This window comes from Podarcis erhardii, assembly GCF_964252035.2.
Source record: "Podarcis erhardii genome assembly, chromosome: 6".
In the NCBI taxonomy this organism is placed as follows: Eukaryota; Metazoa; Chordata; class Lepidosauria; order Squamata; family Lacertidae; genus Podarcis; species Podarcis erhardii.
In genome coordinates this window covers 10,862,633-10,880,369 of record NC_138510.1, presented here as the reverse complement: position 1 = coordinate 10,880,369, position 17,737 = coordinate 10,862,633, and the positions used below count along the sequence as shown (strand labels likewise).

The window sequence follows — 17,737 nt, the reverse complement described above, 5'->3', positions numbered from 1 at the left end:
TATGTGAGGGGGGAATGGAATGGCGCAGGGGGGGGAAATGGCGCAGCCCAAACAAACAGAATCCCCACGCCGATCCACGGACAGTCCTCAGGCTGGATCCTGAAGGCAATTGGGCCTGATCTCAACAAATGCTAGTTTCTAATTTCCTCTTTGTCGCACTTACCTGGGGAGCCTTTAGCAGGATGAGCTCTGCAGAGGTGTCTAATAAGGTAGGAGGCTGAAGTGGAGCTGCAGGTGGAATAGTCACTGGGGGGACACTAAAGGCATGAATCAGGGGGAAGCCTGGAGCGACTGGTAGTAACTGCCCTTCTTCCAAGACAACGGACTGCGAAATCTTCTGATACCTTGATGGGACACAGGAACTACTTTGGAGCAGAAAAGAAGAAGAATTTTATGGGCTCTGGAGTCAAACAAGAGGCAAATATTCCCATGGGAACACAGCAAGGAAGGGAATTCAAATGCCCATAATGCAAAGCATGCCTTGTACAGGTTTACAGGAAGACTTTATTAGATAGGGGACAGCATCTTTCCCCTGACTCCTATATACAATCTAAAACTTATCTAGCAGCACCTTACAGACCAACTAAGTTTGTTCTGGTATAAGCTTTTGTGCGCATGCACACTTCTTCCGATGCCATGCACACGAAAGCTTATACCAGAACAAACTTAGGTGGTCTATAAGGTGCTACTAGACAATTCCCCCCCCCCAAACTGTGTCAGACCAACACTGCTACCTACCTGAATCTAGAATCTAAAACTTAGTCAAGTTTCACCTAGTCTGGATAAGAGATGGGGAAGGGAGGAGTTCAACTGTAAATTGATACTGCATCCTTTTAGTTGAGCTTCATCCACTAGGCTGAAGAAACAACAAGAGAACTAAGGTTTAAGAATCTGCATGATAGGAATCCCCCATCATAGGGTGTCCTCCTAGTTCTGAGTGGGAATATACATTTACAAGGGGCTAAGCATATTTATGGAGGGTAGGTCTAGCAATGGCTATTAACCATTCAAGTTCAGAGGAAGTAGGTCACCAGGAATCAGTTGTTGGGTTCAAGTTCTGCTCAGAGGCTTCCCAGAGGCATCTGACTAGCTATCACTGGGAACAGGATGCTCACTTAGATGGACCTTTCTCCATATTTCCTTAGGAAAATACGTGGTGCCTCTTCTCCTTCATAGCCTCAAGTACCTACTCTCCTGTGCCAAGTACTAGCTACCTTCCCAATATTAAATAGTCTCCAATCCCTGGCAAAAATGAGCTACTGCAGCTGCCCACTGAGATACCTAGATTCAACAAATACAGTGGTGCCTCGCAAGACGAAATTAATTCGTTCCGCGAGTCTCTTCGTCTTGCGGTTTTTTTTGTCTTGCGAAGCACGGCTATTAGCGGCTTAGCGGATTAGCGCTATTAGCGGCTTAGCGGCTTAGAAAAAGGGGGGGGGGAGGAAAAAAACTCGCAAGAACTCGCAAGACGTTTCGTCTTGCGAAGCAAGCCCATAGGGAAATTCGTCTTGCGAAGCACCTCAAAAGACGGAAAACCCTTTCGTCTAGCGAGTTTTTCGTCTTGCGAGGCATTCGTCTTGCGGGGCACCACTGTACCAAGGGCTACTGATGACAATGTTCAGACCAAAGCATACACATATCACACATACAAAATTCCACAGATCATTCCAAGTGGACTCTCTAATGGAATTTGAGAATTAGCTGTGGAGAATCCTAGACACCCACACCAGACCCTGATAGTAGTTAAATGGTGCTCAAGCACTCTTTACACTGTCTTGCAAGATACTACCTGCAAGTGAAATGAAGCATAATGTGACTGCACTTGCTCTGATCCAATCATTCAAGGTTACCTTTGCTTCTTCTCCTGTCCTTCACACTTGTCTTTTGTTTATGTTAACTCTTGTAAAGCACCATACATGCTGACCTTATTAACTAATTAAAATACCATACCACCCATAACCCATTGAAATAAGACGATGGCATATAAAGCCTAACACAAGTGTGCGAAACCTCTGGACCTCCAGACGTTTCTGGACAATTTCCATCAGTCCTAGCAAGCAGGGCCAGTGGACAGGGATGATGGTGGGAGTTGTAGCACAGCAATATCTGGAGGGCCAACCGTTTGCCACACCTGGCATAACACAAGGCGCCATGGCAGTGACTCTGGGGCACGTTCGTCTTCAATCATTTGAGAACTCTTTAAGCCATTAACAGTATCTAGTGAATGGTTTTTGAAGCATTTGATGTGCACTGTAGAACCATTAAAATTAGACCTGGTCAATTGCCTGGACGAGAGACCAATGGAAGCTCCAGTTTTAAGCATAATACATTTTTAAAAGACCTTTACCTGTTTGGTGAGAATGCTCCATGGACACTGATGCAGTGAACGTTTGGTTCCACAAACTCTAATGTGAATTGTTCATATGGGATGAGGTACACTTTGTGCTAAAGGCAGAAGAGGAGGGAAAACAAGGTTGGGCATGGTGGAGTGGAGAATCACTCGTGCTTTTGCTTCTAGGTCTTTGCAAATATTACTTTTAGAAACATTTAGAACAATTTAGAACTCTCACATTTGCTGTTCACACAACAAAACATCCAAAGCAGAGACATATGGAGGAATGCAGCAGGTGTCTGTGTGATGAGACAAAATCTGTTTCTCATTTTGTCTAGTCCCAGAACTAACAGCTGCAGTCTGCTCTGTGTCCTCATGAGATATGTTACCAGAGTGGTTACTGGTTCATATCATCTAGATGCTGTGATGTTTGCATCAGCATTTCCTAGTAAAAGCTTCTTTGGCAAGGAAGTGACTTTTTATCGTAGTGAACTTCCATATTCCTCCAGAAACTAGATCTAGATAATTCTGATGCAAACTCCATAATTATTTCCCAGAAACTAAATTGAAATAATTCTGGTACTACCTATGATATGGAAATAAAAGGGCAGGATAAATAGATTCTCTTCCTATTATGGGGGAAATGGGAAGACTAAGGCCATAGACTAAGAGTGGGATAGACCCACCAAGTTTGATACCTTCTCCAAAGCAAAAAGCATTATTCATCTTGACTGCTTCTCAAGACCAAATGAAACCTTTTCCTGTCACTGAACTGAGAACAGAAACGCAGAAATCTTAGAGCTTGCATCATGCCTTCTTACTCCTTGGCTCAGACTGTGTCTGTTATGTACTGAGTTGAATAGGATCCAGAATGCAGCAGTCTGATTGGTCCCAGAACAACAGGATCCAGAATGCAGCATCTGATTGGTCCGCAGGAGCCACCCAATCCAACTCCAGGTGGAAGTGAATCCGCAACCTGATTGGCCTACAGGAGAATCCTGGAACTAGCTAATCACATGGGGCCCATTGTGTAAATAATGTATATAAAGCAGACATTTCGGGGGAACTTCCATTCCTCACTACTATGAGCTGAATAAAGAGCATGAAATCCACACTCGACTCCGAGTATATTTCAGTGTCCAAAGCCGGCTTCCCATCTCCAATCTTTCCCCACCCCACAGCCACTAATATTCCTCCTCTTCCACTTGCTCCCACCTTCGAATTGTCAGGTTTCCTGCAGACATTTTGCCACAGTCTGGCAATGCTTCGCTTACCAAGAAAAAGTGGGCCTGATCTGCGGAGAACTGAATCGTAGCTTTGGTGGCCAGATCGAAAGCTGCCAAGCGATTTAGCGAATCTAAAACTATCCCACGGCAGAGGAAACTGCAAGACAAAAGCAGCGGTCAAGCTCAAGGATAGTCTTATCCTGCCAAGTACTCTTCCCCACCCCACCCCCTTGGTGGTTTCCCTTGTAACTCTTTGAATTGCTTTCTTTGAGTAATAGCATCGGGGTGTTTCCCAAGGATATCCAGGTCTTCATTTCCTATCGTTAAGGTCACGGGCTGAAGTCGAAGGAGTTCCCAGACAATGCCATAAATCTGTCATTTATATAAATATACTGTTTAGTTGCTTAAATAGAGCACCAAGGCTTAGGAGGCTCATGCTATTTTCAATTTCACCCCTCCTTCTTCTGAGAACATGGACTCTTGGTCCAGGTTTCTGGCACTGGTATATGCAATACTAAGAGCCCGTGCCTTTCACACAACTGCATGGAACACAAATTGACTTCAGACCATTCAGTCCTTGCTTATTGTATCCTGTATAGTATCATGGGTAGGCAACCTAAGGCCCGGGGGCCGGATCTGGCCCAATCGCCTTCTAAATCCGGCCCACGGACAGTCAGGGAATCAGTGTGTGTTTTACATGAGTAGAATGTGTCCTTTTATTTAAAATGGATCTCTGGGTTATTTGTGGGGCCTGCCTGGTGTTTTTACATGAGTAGAATGTGTGCTTTTATTTAAAATGCATCTCTGGGTTATTTGTGGGGAATAGGAATTCGTTCATTATTCCCCCCCCCAAAAAAAATATAGTCCGGCCCCCCACAAGGTCTGGGGGACAGTGGACCGGCCCCCTGCTGAAAAAGTTTGCTGACCCATGCTGTATATCCTCGAAGGAGGTAGAGGCTTCATATAAGTTACTCTCCCCCATTCCACTTTTATTCTCACAATAGCCCTGTGGGTCAGGCGGAGAGGCTGTGACTGACCCAAAGCTGTGACTGACCCAGAGTGGGGATCTGAACTTTCATCTCTCCAGTCTTAGGTTTGGTACTCTAACCACTATATGCTACATTGGCTCTGCAAAGCAGGAAGTACTTATTATACTGAGTAACAGGACAGGCAGACTATCAACTCATTGCCTCCCCTCCCTAGTTGAGCAATAACCATAGGCTGCATTGTCCTGCTCTCTATTATTGTGGCTTCTTTACTAAATCCCTGTTAATTTCCCTGCAAATTCTCCAGCAGACACTTTAGAAGTGTGTGGAAGATCCACATAGCCTTGATCTCTCTCTCTCGGTCTTCCTTCAATCAGCTGCTTTGAAAGAGATAATGCAAGTTAATTGCATGGGATGGATCTTTGTTTTGGCCCAGTTATAACCAATGAAATTTAACAGATGCTTACAGCTCAAGAAGACTAACTGCTAATTCTGAGACAACCCCCACAATAACAACAGTAGAATGAAACAGCAAGAAAGCTCTAGTCACAAACTGTGCAACATAATGAGGAGTGTCTGTTCCTCCGTTAGGTCCGCACTCTAACTGTCTTGCATCTTGAGGGCATACCTGTACTTGCAGGTGTATATAAGGAGAGTGCCCTGCTGAACGGCAAGCTGCGGTGAGCTGACCGCGACATTGATTGTTTGCGGAGTATCCTCAGTGGCATATTCAACCAGGAGTGCATACTTCCCTGGCTGGGGTAGGGCAATTGACAGCTGTATTTCCACCTGCACACAAGAATAAGCAGATATTAGGAGAAAAGCACATTATGCTGGGGCTCAGGAGGTCCTGACATAAATCTAAATCTATGCTTTGAAACAAGCACACTATGAAATCTCATACAAGTCAACTCTTGGCATGTCATCTTCCATGTTCCAGGAAATGTTTTGGGGAAAATTATGGTGCATTAAGACACATATATGAAATTAAACCAGAACTGAAATATTTTGAACACGATAGAAGCCAGAAGCCATGTTTTTCAACTCCAGCATTGCATTTTCTGGGGGAAAGGACTCCTGCAGAATAATAATAATAATAATTTATTATTTATACCCCGCCCAGCTGGCTGGGTTTCCCCAGCCACTCTGGGCAGCTTCCAACACAATATTAAAATACAGTAATGCATCAAACATTAAAAGCTTCCCTAAACAGGGCTGCCTTAAGATGTCGTCTAAAAGTCTGATAGTTGTTGTTCTCTTTGACATCTGATGGGAGGATGTTCCACAGGGTGGGTGCCACTACCGAGAAGGCCCTCTGCCTGGTTCCCTGTAACTTGGCTTCTCGCAGTGAGGGAACCGCCAGAAGGTCCTCAGCGCTGGACCTCAGTGTCCGGGTAAAACGATGGGGGTGGAGACGCTCCTTCAGCATCTATAGATGTTTAACAATTGCCTCTGGAGTGTCTGGACTATGGCTATTAGTCTGAACTTAAGAGAAGAAGAAGAGTTTGGATTTGATATCCTGCTTTATCACTACCCTAAGTAGGAGTCCCAAAGCAGGTAACAATCTCCTTTCCCTTCCTCCCCCACAACAAACACTCTGTGAGGTGAGTGGGGCTGAGAGACTTCAGAGAAGTGTGACTAGCCCCAGGTCACCCAGCAGCTGCATGTGGAGGAGCGGGGACACGAACCTGGTTCACCAGATTACGAGTCTACCACTCTTAACCACTACACCACACTGGCTCCCAGATGCACACTCCCCACATCTCAAGAACCTAAGATAGTCCTGCTGGATTGGATCCAGCTGGGTCCATCTAAGTCCAGCATCTAAAGATTCCCAAACAGGAAGCCCCCAAGCAGGAGATGACGCCAACAGCCCTCCCCAACTGTACATAATTCAGTGGTGCTCTGCCTCTCAACATGGAAATTTCATGTGGCCATTATGTATCATCAACAGATCTGGCCAGTACTTCCCAAAAGGCATCAGGGACAGTGCTTAGATTAACGCGAAGTGACCAATGGGGAGAAAGAAATTCATGCTACCTGGAGAAGAGTGCAATGCTTCTTAATTAATACAATTAATGTATTTTTAATCTTTGTTGGAAGCCACTCAGAGTGGCTAGGGAAACCCAGCTAGATGGGTGAGGTACAAATAATAAATTATTATTATTATTATTAATTTATACCCTGCCCATCTGGCTGGGTTTCCCCAGTCACTCTGGGCGGCTTCCAACAAAACACTAAAATACAATAACCTATTAAACATTAAAAGCTTCCCTAAACAGGGTTGCTTTTAGAATAGCATCACTGTGAAGACCACTTACATCTCTTCCATTGCATTCCACCATCTCAGGGTAGGTAGGCAAAACCCGCACTTTCGGGCAGGGTCTCGGCAAGCTGTTGTCCACCTTACATATAGCATCGTCTCCTGACCCAAAGGGGAAATGCTCCACAGGCACGTACTTATACAGGAGGCAGCTAGAAAGGAAGAGGAATAGCTTTTTTCTCTCTCTCAGTATAAAGGTGTCTGCTAGAATGAAGTACTGGAAATCTTAGGAAAAGCTTCTGAGCCAAGGAAATCGGCTCCAGTACGATCTAATCCTATAGCAAAGATGAAAATGGAAGCCTTACTTCTGACCAACTTGTTCAGGAGCTGGGCTGTAGGTGCAAGGATCTGAGACTCTGAGCTGCAATATAGGAGCCTCGTAGTAGGAACTGGGCAACAGGACCATGTAATCCTGGAAGGAAGGGTAGAAATGCAAGACTTAGTTCTCCTTGCCACAGTCCTGACCAAAAGGGGAGAAGAGGGGAGGACGGCCACCCTTACCAGTAGTACATCCTCGACTTCAATGACCAGAGACCACACATTGGGGCTCAGCACAAACGGCTCCCCAAAGCTGTTCTGAGGAACGGTGACAAAAGCCGGCTCTTTTGTGGGCACAAATACAATCTGCTTTGTCTGTTCTGTATCTGCAATTAGGAAAAAAAATCAGCTTTCATTTCCATCTAAAAGGCGTGCGAGATTTCTGGAGTGGTTCCGAGGAGTTTCAAAAGTAAGTAAATTTTTATTTATACCCTGCCCTCCCCAGCCATGACCGGGCTCAGGGCAGCTAACATCAAATATCAAATACATTAAAACACAATCAAACAATTGATTAAAATACAGCTTAAAAATCAGGATAAAATTAAATGACTGCCCACAAATTGCAACCATAGTCAAACGGAGGAAGAGTTTCCAAATTAATTCTCTGTGGTTTCATCTACCTCATGGAAAAGGAGACCATGTGCACCTGGTGAGCAGCTTGCCATGTTCTACATTCATTTGTCTAGACCAGGGGTCAGCAACCTAAGACCCATGGGCGCGATTTCAGGCGTCTGGGCATGCGCAGATGCGATTTCTGGCACCGCGGATATGTGCAGGTGCTATTTCTGGCGTGGCGCTGCGCTGGTCTGGCCCATGGAGGATCTCTGAGGGAGTGATCCGGCCCATGCCCGGTAAGCCTTGCTGACCCCTGGTTGTGTCTCAACACACCCTCAAAAGATTCCATCAACAGGTTGATGTTGCAAACTTTGCAACATCCAGGTGTCTCAGCTTCGCAAAGGAAGGAGGAAGCTTCCAGCCAAAGTATATTTGAAATGCATAGCTTTTTTTGAGCCCACTGTTATTTCTAGCTGAAAACTGCGTTCTGTATCCATTGTTGAAAACTGAATTCTTTGCAACAATGTCTACAGCTGCCCCCGATGAAAAACATTCACTCAAAACAAAATAAACTGAATATAAAATAAATGAGTAAAATTGATGTTCACTGTACCCTGGATGCCTCCTAACTTGTTATTGTTTTATATTGCTGCTGTCCTTCAGTACATAAATGAAGCTGGATGGAAGGGCCGTACTCTCCCAATGATGTAAAGATAAAAGGTAAAGGACCCCTGGACAGTTAAGTCCTGTCCAATTTTACTGTGGGGTGCGGTGCTCATCTCACTTTTTAGGCTAAGGGAGTCAGCATTTGTCCACAGACAGCTTTCCGGGTCATGTGGCCAGCATGACTAAACTGCTTCTAGTGCACGGAGGACAGTGACAAGTACCAGAGTGCTCGAAAACACCATTTACCCTCCCGTCATAGCAGTACCCATTTACCTACTTGCACTGGTATGCTTCCAAAATGCTAGGTTGGCAGAATCTGGGACAGGGCAAAGGGAGCTCACCCCATCGCACGGATTCGAACTGCCACCCTCCGACTGGCAAGCCCAAGAGGCTCAGTGGTTTAGACCCCAGCGCCACCCACATTCCAAGATCTGAATTTTGAAGGAATAGCATTAGAAAGACCCACACAATTGTTTTGCCTGCATGGTTTGCGATATTCTTCTCCAGTTTTATTTATTTTTTAACCAGTTGGTTGTATTATTTCATCGTATTGCTAACTGCCTTGAGAGCAGCTGTATTGAATGTTGTGATGTATAAATCTAACAAACAAACAAAACATTTGCAGAGAGACATACAACAGGAACAAGAGATAGTACCCCTTCAGAACCAGTTCCAGTCTCCACTCATCTCTCTCTTTCCCCCACACAAAGTAGGGCAACCTTAACAGTCAGTGAGATGTGGTATATATTCATCTTGCAAATGAGGGGAAAAGAGTACAGTGGACGCTCGGGTTGCGAACGTGATCTATGCAGGATGCACGTTTGCAACCCACAGCATTCGCAACCCGCGTCTGCGCACACGTGGGTTGCAATTTGGCGCTTCTGCGCATGCACAAAGTGCGATTTAGCGTTTCTGCGCATGTGCGACCGCCGCAACCCGGAAGTAACCCGTTCCAGTACTTCCAGCTTTCAGCAGTCCACAACCCGAAAAAATGCAACCTGAAGCGGCTGTAACCTGAGGTATGACTGTAAAGGGATACTGACAATAATTGCAGTCCTAGAATAAAAACTAGCACAAGCGATTGCTGCAAAAGCACAGACAATAAAGGCCGGAGACCAATCTGTACGCTGTTCCTTAAAGTATCATTAATAAAGAACAGTCAATAATGAAAACATATTCAAGGAAATTTAAGGGATGATCAAAGTTTGCAGAAATAAGTGGCCACGTTAGCAAAGTCAATGCATTTAGGTGAGGTCTCTTGCACAAACAATCCTTATCATATCACATAGCCTTAAGAATAAAGCCGTTTATTTCCAAGAAGCAAAAGATTTGTCAAGTTAGGATTCTTTTGGGGGTGGGGGTGGGGCATGCACTCATCCTCCATTTCATCTGAGTGTATCGCACACATCACACTGCACAACCTGGCCACAAGGAAAGCAAATCAGCCAGCAAACATGGGGATAAACTGTATTTAAATCATTAACATATGGCCCAATTAACATTCTCCCCTGGGCAGATAACAATAAAAGGTTTTTTTAAAAAAAATCCCTAAAAATCAAAAGGCATGAAACCAACTGCAAAACTAAATAAATAAAACAACCAGCGGCCAAACGTGTGTCAACACAGCAGAGCTAAAACACTGAAGATCTTATAACATGTTCTCCTTTTCCATCATAAAAGCTAACTCCCGCTTTTCTATTTCAAGGCACAGAAGCTATCTGCGACAGATGTGTATCACATGATCCCCAGAGGTGTTCACATTCCAGTTCTTATACCTTGTCAGAATGACCACCACATGCAAGGAGCCCAGACTGAGGGTGCTATCAGAAAGCAGTGGCGATTAGTGCCTTTGGGGCAGAGGGCAGGGGGACCCTACAGTAATTGGAGCTACAGCCGATCGATAGGCAGATCCCATCTTCTTCCCTGCTGAGTTCTGCAAGAGCCACACTGAGACGAAGGTATAGAAAGCTGACAGGCAGTATCACTCTTTGCTGGTTGTAAGTAAGAAGGTGGGCTGGCTGAAGGTGAACTGAAATTGGACCAGCCACTGCTGATCAAAATCACTACTGTTACACACCTTTCTCATGCTTCCTGTTCAGATAGCGTCATATCAAAAGGTAAACTTCACATTTTCCCCACCCAGGTCCAGAAGATGAGCAAGTTGTCGGCACTTCAGGAACCAACATAATTTTCAATTTCCAATGTGGTGACGTCGCAGAAGGAACAGGAAGCACTGGTGACTTGTGCATCCTGTCCCTGAGCACTCAAGAAAATGGCCAAACTCAATTCTAGAAGCGCTGGGGGTGGGGGGCCTCAACTTACCGTATTTTTTGCTCTATAAGACTCACTTTATCCCTCCTAAAAAGTAAGGGGAAATGTGTGTGCGTCTTATGGAGCGAATGCAGGCTGCTCAGCTATCCCAGAAGCCAGAACAGCAAGAGGGATTGCTGCTTTCGCTGCGCAGTTTTCCCTCTTGTTGTTCTGGCTTCTGAGATTCAGTATTTTTTCTTCTTGTTTTCTTCCTCCAAAAACTAGGTGCGTCTTATGGTCCGGTGCGTCTTATAGAGCGAAAAATACGGTATTTGTATGTTTTATTTGTTAACTTTGCATGTTTCCTGAAATAATATCATAAATTTCATATTGAAATATGTTAGCTACATTTCTTTAATGAAATAAACTTGTGTTTTATAAATGCATGTAAAAAGCGCCTCTTTATAATGACATAAAAATGTCCTTTTAAGTTCAGTGAAAACATTCCCAACAGTGCCTGGAAATGCCACTTCTGTGCAGACTTTGCCAGCAACAGTGCTATAATGCAGTGCTCCACGGACTAAATTGTGAATTCCTTTTTAATAAATCAGCTACTGCAGCTGCCTGTTGAGATAAGAGTTTCTTCCCTTCTGAATCAATAAAAGTGAAAATCGGCACCCCTGAAGGTAGAAGTTATATGGCTAAAAATGAACTCCATTAACAAAATTGCCTCCCCGCCCCCCTTTCAGAAAAGCCTTCAATTGCCCAAACATAATACTTCAAGGCTAGCACTACAGTAGCAATTGCAGTTAATTCTGCTGTTAGAATGAATGAGGATTTGAAAGTGAGCTGAGGAACTGGAAGAGTTACCACACACCAGGCTAGACATAAAATTGACCAGCTTTCTTGCATTCCACATTTGCATATATATGCCACAGTGTGGCTAAAGCAGCAAAGAATTAAAACTACATCCCATTAGTACAAGCTGTGAGGCTGCCAGTGGAATCCTTCCGGACTGCTACTGCAATCAAAGCACTGGATTCAAACAATATTTTCCTTATCTTCCAGACGTACTAGATATGATCTAGTTAAGTTTGTTTGTTTTATCAGGATTGCAGCCAACTACTCAGACCACACCCACTGAAATCAATAAAACTAAGTCAGCCATGCCTATTAATTCTGATGGGTCTACTGTGAGCATTGAATATAATCCATAGACGATTTTATTTGTTTTAAAGTCTTCTCTCTATACAGTGGACGCTCGGGTTCCGAACGTGATCCATGTGGGAGGCACATTCGCAACCTGCAGTATTCGCAACCTGCAGCAGCACATCTGTGCATGCACGGGTTGCGATTCGGCATTTCTGCGCATGCGCAAAACATGATTTAGCGCTTCTGCGCATGCGTGACCCCCGAAACCCAGAAGTAACCCATTCGGTACTTCCGGGTTTCGGCGGGTCCATAACGCAAAAAAACGCAACCTTACATATCTGTAACCCGAGGTATGACTGTACTTCACCTCTTCAGAATGCAATTCACTGTGAATGATGATTGTAATGATTTGGAAGAAAATTAAGAACATAATAATAATAGCCTGCTGGATCAAAGCCATCTAAATTTTACTTTGCCTTGTTTAATACCAATGAGAAACAAATTTCCTTTTAACATCCTCTGGTCAATGGGCTCAAAAAATGGGACTCAAGCTGTAGCTTAGCAGTTTAGCACTAAAATCCTACCCCATCATATTCTCCCGGTCGCAATGATCAATTATCACAGTTTTATATACAATAAGCATTTGCAGAAAACAAAACAAACTGAATTGCTGAGGATGTTGACTGGTTTGAAGGCACACTTAAGCAAAAGCCTGAGTGAGGAGAGGTATGAATACAAAGCATAACAATTATTGGCCTTTCCCCTCAATTCTAGAACAGTATATGATATAATAGGTTGCTTCAGAAAACGCTTTGTTTGATTTCGCAACACAGAGCAGCTTGAGAATGGAAACCGTGACAACAGATCAATTATGGAATTGGGGGGACAAGAGAAATCTGGGGTCCTTACCTCTCCTTCGTGGCTGATAAGCTGTAATTTTGCCGTACACAGTTGCACTTCCTGAGTTAATATATCTCAAGATGACATGGAAGAGATAGATCTCCGCTTCTCTGACCCGCACTGTGACTTTGACTTTGTTCTGCAAAAGGCGAAAAAGCACATCGGGCACATTATCATTGCAGGGCAGACTGCGAGTCTGTTGCCTGCCCTGCCTGTCTCTCTCTGTCTCTGTCTCTCTCTTTGCCTCTCTAGGTTCCCCACCCTTTGTGGTTTCTAAGAGCAAACTGCTTGAGGAGATCCAAAATCTACGGAATGAGTGGTGGTGGTGGTGGCTTTCGGGGAGGGAGAAGAAAAACGCTGCTTTGCAAGAAAAAGCAAAGGTCGGCTCCTTTATCAACTGGTTTTCGAAAGGGGTTAGTCTAGAAGTGAAAAATGCACTTACAGTTGCCACAAACATTAAACTTTCCTTCCTCAAGGCCTGAGACCCTCCCTTCCACATTTGCAGGCCCCCGGTTGACGTAGCGGAAGACGAGGCGGAACAGGTCAGGGGAGGTCACACTGAGGGTCACCACTACCTTGGGCTGGTGGGAGAGAAAGGGGAGAGAAGCAGAGCACACCTTAAATAAACCTCCACCGTCACCTGCCACCAGCCACCAGCTCAAGCACAGCACTCCCCTATTCCTGCTCCCAAAAGCAGCATGCCAAAAGCAGGTGAGGAAATCAGGCCAGCCCCATCCTGCTCTTAATGGGATGGCCTGGAAAGATGCCTCTGAAACACTCGCTGCACATTCCACCTAAGGCTATCTATCCAGCCAGAAACAGACATTCCATAGTCAAGAGCTGAAGGGAGAAAAGGGAGAGACGAGAGAAGATGACGACTTCTAAAGAGAAGCACACCGAGTGCATACAAAATTCATAACCCATTGCCACAAGGTGCAGTGATGGCCTGCTGCTTAGATGCCATTAAAGGGGGAGTAGACACGGGTGGCGCTGTGGGTTAAACCACAGAGCCTAGGGCTTGCCAATCAGAAGGTTGGCGGTTCGTATCCCCGTGACGGGGGGAGCTCCCGTTGCTTAGTCCCTGCTCCTGCCAACCTAGCAGTTCAAAAGCACCTCAAAGTGCAAGTAGATAAATAGGTACCGCTCTGTTGGGAAGGCAAACGGCGTTTCCGTGCGCTGCTCTGGTTTGCCAGAAGCGGCTTAGTCATACTGGCCACATGACCCGGAAGCTGTATGCCAGCTCCCTCGGCCAATAAAGCGAGATGAGCGCCGCAACCCCAGAGTCGGCCATGACTGGACCTAATGGTCAGGGGTCCCTTTACCTTTTAGGCAAGATCACAGGGTCTGTTATGCTGAACTAGACCTTTGGTCTGATTCAACAGGGCTCCGGTGTCCTTAGGAAGGCTGCTTCCCATTTTGCAAGTAAAAATCACAAAAATGGCCCTGCAAATAATTCCTAACACTAACATGGGAAAAGTTTACACATCAATCTGATTGTGAGAAAGATGTGGATAGGAATGCCCATGGGTGGTTAAGGAAACATATATCCAGTGGGTTTTTTAATTCAGGGGGTACTCAAAAGTACACCGTACCAGCACCTCTCTCTTTTTGGTTAAAAGGTGTGGCACTTACTGTAACAACTTCATGGTGAGTTCCGGCACCTATTTTTTTTAGGGGGGGGGCACTGCCTGTATCTTTCTTGAAGGCAGATGTGCACATACACACAACTCTCTGTGATGCTAAGACTGCATGCAAACTTTCAAAAATCTCAAAATCATCACTGTATCATAAAAAAATATGTGGGCATTATGAGCCAATTAATTTTGCTCTTGTATCTCCTGGCATTTATAAAGACTGCCATGTTTGGGACATTAACTGACTGGAAAATGCAAGTGGAAAGACTGGGAGTTGTCCACACCAATGGGCTGGCGTCAAGAATCCATGCAAATCAGATTAACCACGTGCAAACAGAATATGCAGATTAGCTGTGGTGCTCCAGTTCAAGCTGACATTTCCGAGAAGGCTAAGCAAGGCATGTACCTCTATCCAAGAAAGCTGGGGGTTTCTATAGCAAGACAAAAGACTACCTACAAAGGCTCGTTTGCACCTTTCAGACAGTAACTAAATTGTGGAATGAGCACTTTGTGAGCCTCTGGCTATTAAAGGCTAAGAGTGGGACTGTAACAATGGCACAAGGAATGAGAGAGCAGGCACCATAAAAAAAAAATCTAAAGAGAACAAGGGAAGTCTGTCCTTGAGCACATTTTCCTAAGGGGCAGAAATAAAACAAGAATAATCTTTAATCTAAGAACCCTCTCCTAAAGAATAAAGTCATATAAGAGAGTTTCAAATGAACCACATAGACCACACAAAAACACACACTCTCTCTGTGAGGTCTCCAGATTTCAGTGAGGAACCACATCTCAGGTGGGAGCAAGCTCAGCAGATGTTACAGTCTCATTCTCTTGTCATTCAAGCATACAAAAGCCTGGAAATAAACAAGCCACCCTCTTCAACAGATGAAAGAGCAACTAAAGCCACATGCAGCACAGGAAAAAGCAAAGAGGGTTTTCCTTTCCTTTGAGGAGCAGGGAGATGTTATGCAGAGTTGCAACAGGAAGAGGGAGAATAGCCCCTTAGGAGACCTGTTTGTGTGTTGTCTTTCTAACTGGCAGTCCCCTTATATAGGTCCTGCTTGGCCATCTTCCCCTAAATGAACTAAGGCTAACATAATGAAGCGGTTACAGGACTTGGGACCTTTCCTATCATCCATCTGCTCTCTTCCTAAGCCTAAAGAGCACATTAGCACAAAAAGGCTTTCAGTGTAGAAGCATATGCACACAAATATGGAGCGACCGCTTGCATTGGGCTGTGTCTGTTTTTAGGAGTCCCTTTGGGTAAAATGCGTAGGAGATCTCTCGTCTTGAAAGTCACTTCAAACGCCACGTATTTCCAATAGTGCAAGCACTTACACATATTAAAATCTTGAAACTCACGCATGGATCATGCATTATTTCATTGCAGGAACGTTCGGAGTACAGATGATGAGCAGCTGCAGCTGACTGCAGCTTCTCAGCATGCATATATTTTTTTATCCTTTTCTCTATGTGGAAGTGCTTTGCTCTTGTGAAATCCGTAACATTTGAAGCTGCCTTTACTATCTGCCCAAGGAAAGAGGTGGGGAGTTAAGGCCTACCTGGATGGAAGACATTTGTGCATATCCTCTCCAGCTGAAATTCTCAAATTCCAAGGGGTTGTAGCCAAATCGAACTGGTCGTCCTTCCAGTGTAGTTCCCTCTTCTAGCTCGTATTTCAGGTGATGAAGGTCGGGGATATAATGGTCTATTGCTGGTCTGCAGATAAAAAGTGAGGCACACTCTTAACAGCCTGGGTTTCCATCTGCACCACAAGGTAGGAAAGACTCAGCTTCAACATGTCTGGGATGAACTAAGCAAGCAAAAACTCGAACTAGTATTTAGTCAATGCAGTCAGTCACTCTAGCTTAGGACATTTGCATCCATACCAAGAATATACCTATCATCTGCCCAGAATGATTACATAAATGACATGCGGCTTTTCATGTTTTATACACAGGCCACAGACACATTCCTGCATTGCAGAGGATTGGACTAGATGACCGTCAGGCTATTCTCCCTCCCTACCTCTCCAACCAATCAACTTCACAGGATTGCTGGCGGAAGGGGGGGGGGGGGAGAGGAATTCTTTTCACACTGTTCATAATTGTATAAACCTGTGTAGTGGTACCTCAGGTTACAGACGCTTCAGGTTACAGACTCTGCTAACCCAGAAATAGTACCTCGGGTTAAGAACTTTGCTTCAGGATGAGAACAGAAATTGTGCAGTAGTGGCGTGGAGGCAGCGGGAGGCCCCATTAGCTAAAGTGGTGCTTCAGGTTAAAAACAGTTTCAGGTTAAGAACGGACCTCCAGAACGAATTAAGTTCTTAACCCAAGGTACCACTGTATCATGTTCCCCTTCAGTCAGCTTCCCCCCGCCCCCACTTAAAAACCTGCAGAACCACACACATAGGCGAAGAACCTTTCTGCATCATCTATGCCCATCTCACTTAGTCTGCTCCCCCAAAGGACCCATTCACATTCTCCACCCCACCCACTGAATACACAGAATGCTAGTGTTGGGTTATAAATCCAAGACAGCAAGGCGGCTAACGCCACAGGTTTGCCCTGCTTCATCGCAGCTGTAGCCAGCCTCTTACTGAGTGCAAGTGGGGCCTTGCGTATTCAGCCTGCAGCGACAGGATCCAGTCTTCTCGTCACACGCCGGTCCGGCTGCCCCACCGATGTCACAGTGGCATCCTGTAGATAGGAAGCACACGTCTTTACATTCTGCAGTTGCTAATGGGCCCCAAATAGCCTGGCACCAGAGGGAGTTACAGTGGCATGACACACTATTTTTATTCCATTGTATCTGCTTTCGCGATGGCCTCTGGCCCTGCCTGGATCCGTTTCCACTGCCTCCGTTCTATTTCAGAACCTATGCCTGCTGTTTCCCTACCAGGCAGGCTCCCCATCACCGTTTGCAGACCACTCCCCATAATCCTAACTCATCCAAGGATACAGCCTTGCTTAGTTAATAAAAATAGATAGCAATGGATACTCCCGGTCCTTTCAGTGCCATAGATGTATCTGTTTGTATTACTGATGAAGGACAACAACCCAGCCAATTTTAGCACGCTTTGTTCTGTTGTACATCAAGAAGCTGCGCAATCTGTACCCAATACAGTGTCCGGCTTTGATCTAAGCTCAACTTCCATTCTCTTGGTCTAAAAATAAAGTACTGTATTTTTCCGTCTATAAGATGCCCCCATGTATAAGACATCCTCTATTTTGGGGGACTCAGATTTAAGAAAATGGGGGGGGAGATGGCCCTGTGTATAAGACGCTCCCTAATTTTTGACATTATTTTTTAGGGGAAAACCTAGTCTTATACACGGAAAAATACCGTATATCATAAAATAGGTACCAGTTTAATCAACGTCTCTCAGTAAT

The 17,737-nt window shown here is 44.9% G+C and overlaps 1 protein-coding gene across 1 annotated transcript in view; it reads right to left on the bottom strand.

The window, feature by feature from the left end:
• Positions 1–17,737, bottom strand: part of LAMA5 (laminin subunit alpha 5) — a 195,859-nt gene that overhangs the window by 64,815 nt on the left and 113,307 nt on the right. Inside the window, exons 21-30 of the mRNA XM_081868208.1 lie at positions 16,945–17,044; positions 15,905–16,061; positions 13,151–13,289; positions 7,369–7,511; positions 7,173–7,279; positions 6,866–7,019; positions 5,173–5,333; positions 3,607–3,715; positions 2,348–2,445; positions 164–365 (exon numbers count right to left, since the gene is read on the bottom strand). Of these exons, the coding sequence (XP_081724334.1) occupies positions 164–365; positions 2,348–2,445; positions 3,607–3,715; positions 5,173–5,333; positions 6,866–7,019; positions 7,173–7,279; positions 7,369–7,511; positions 13,151–13,289; positions 15,905–16,061; positions 16,945–17,044 (1,370 nt within the window). The remainder of the gene's footprint in view (positions 1–163; positions 366–2,347; positions 2,446–3,606; positions 3,716–5,172; positions 5,334–6,865; positions 7,020–7,172; positions 7,280–7,368; positions 7,512–13,150; positions 13,290–15,904; positions 16,062–16,944; positions 17,045–17,737) is intronic.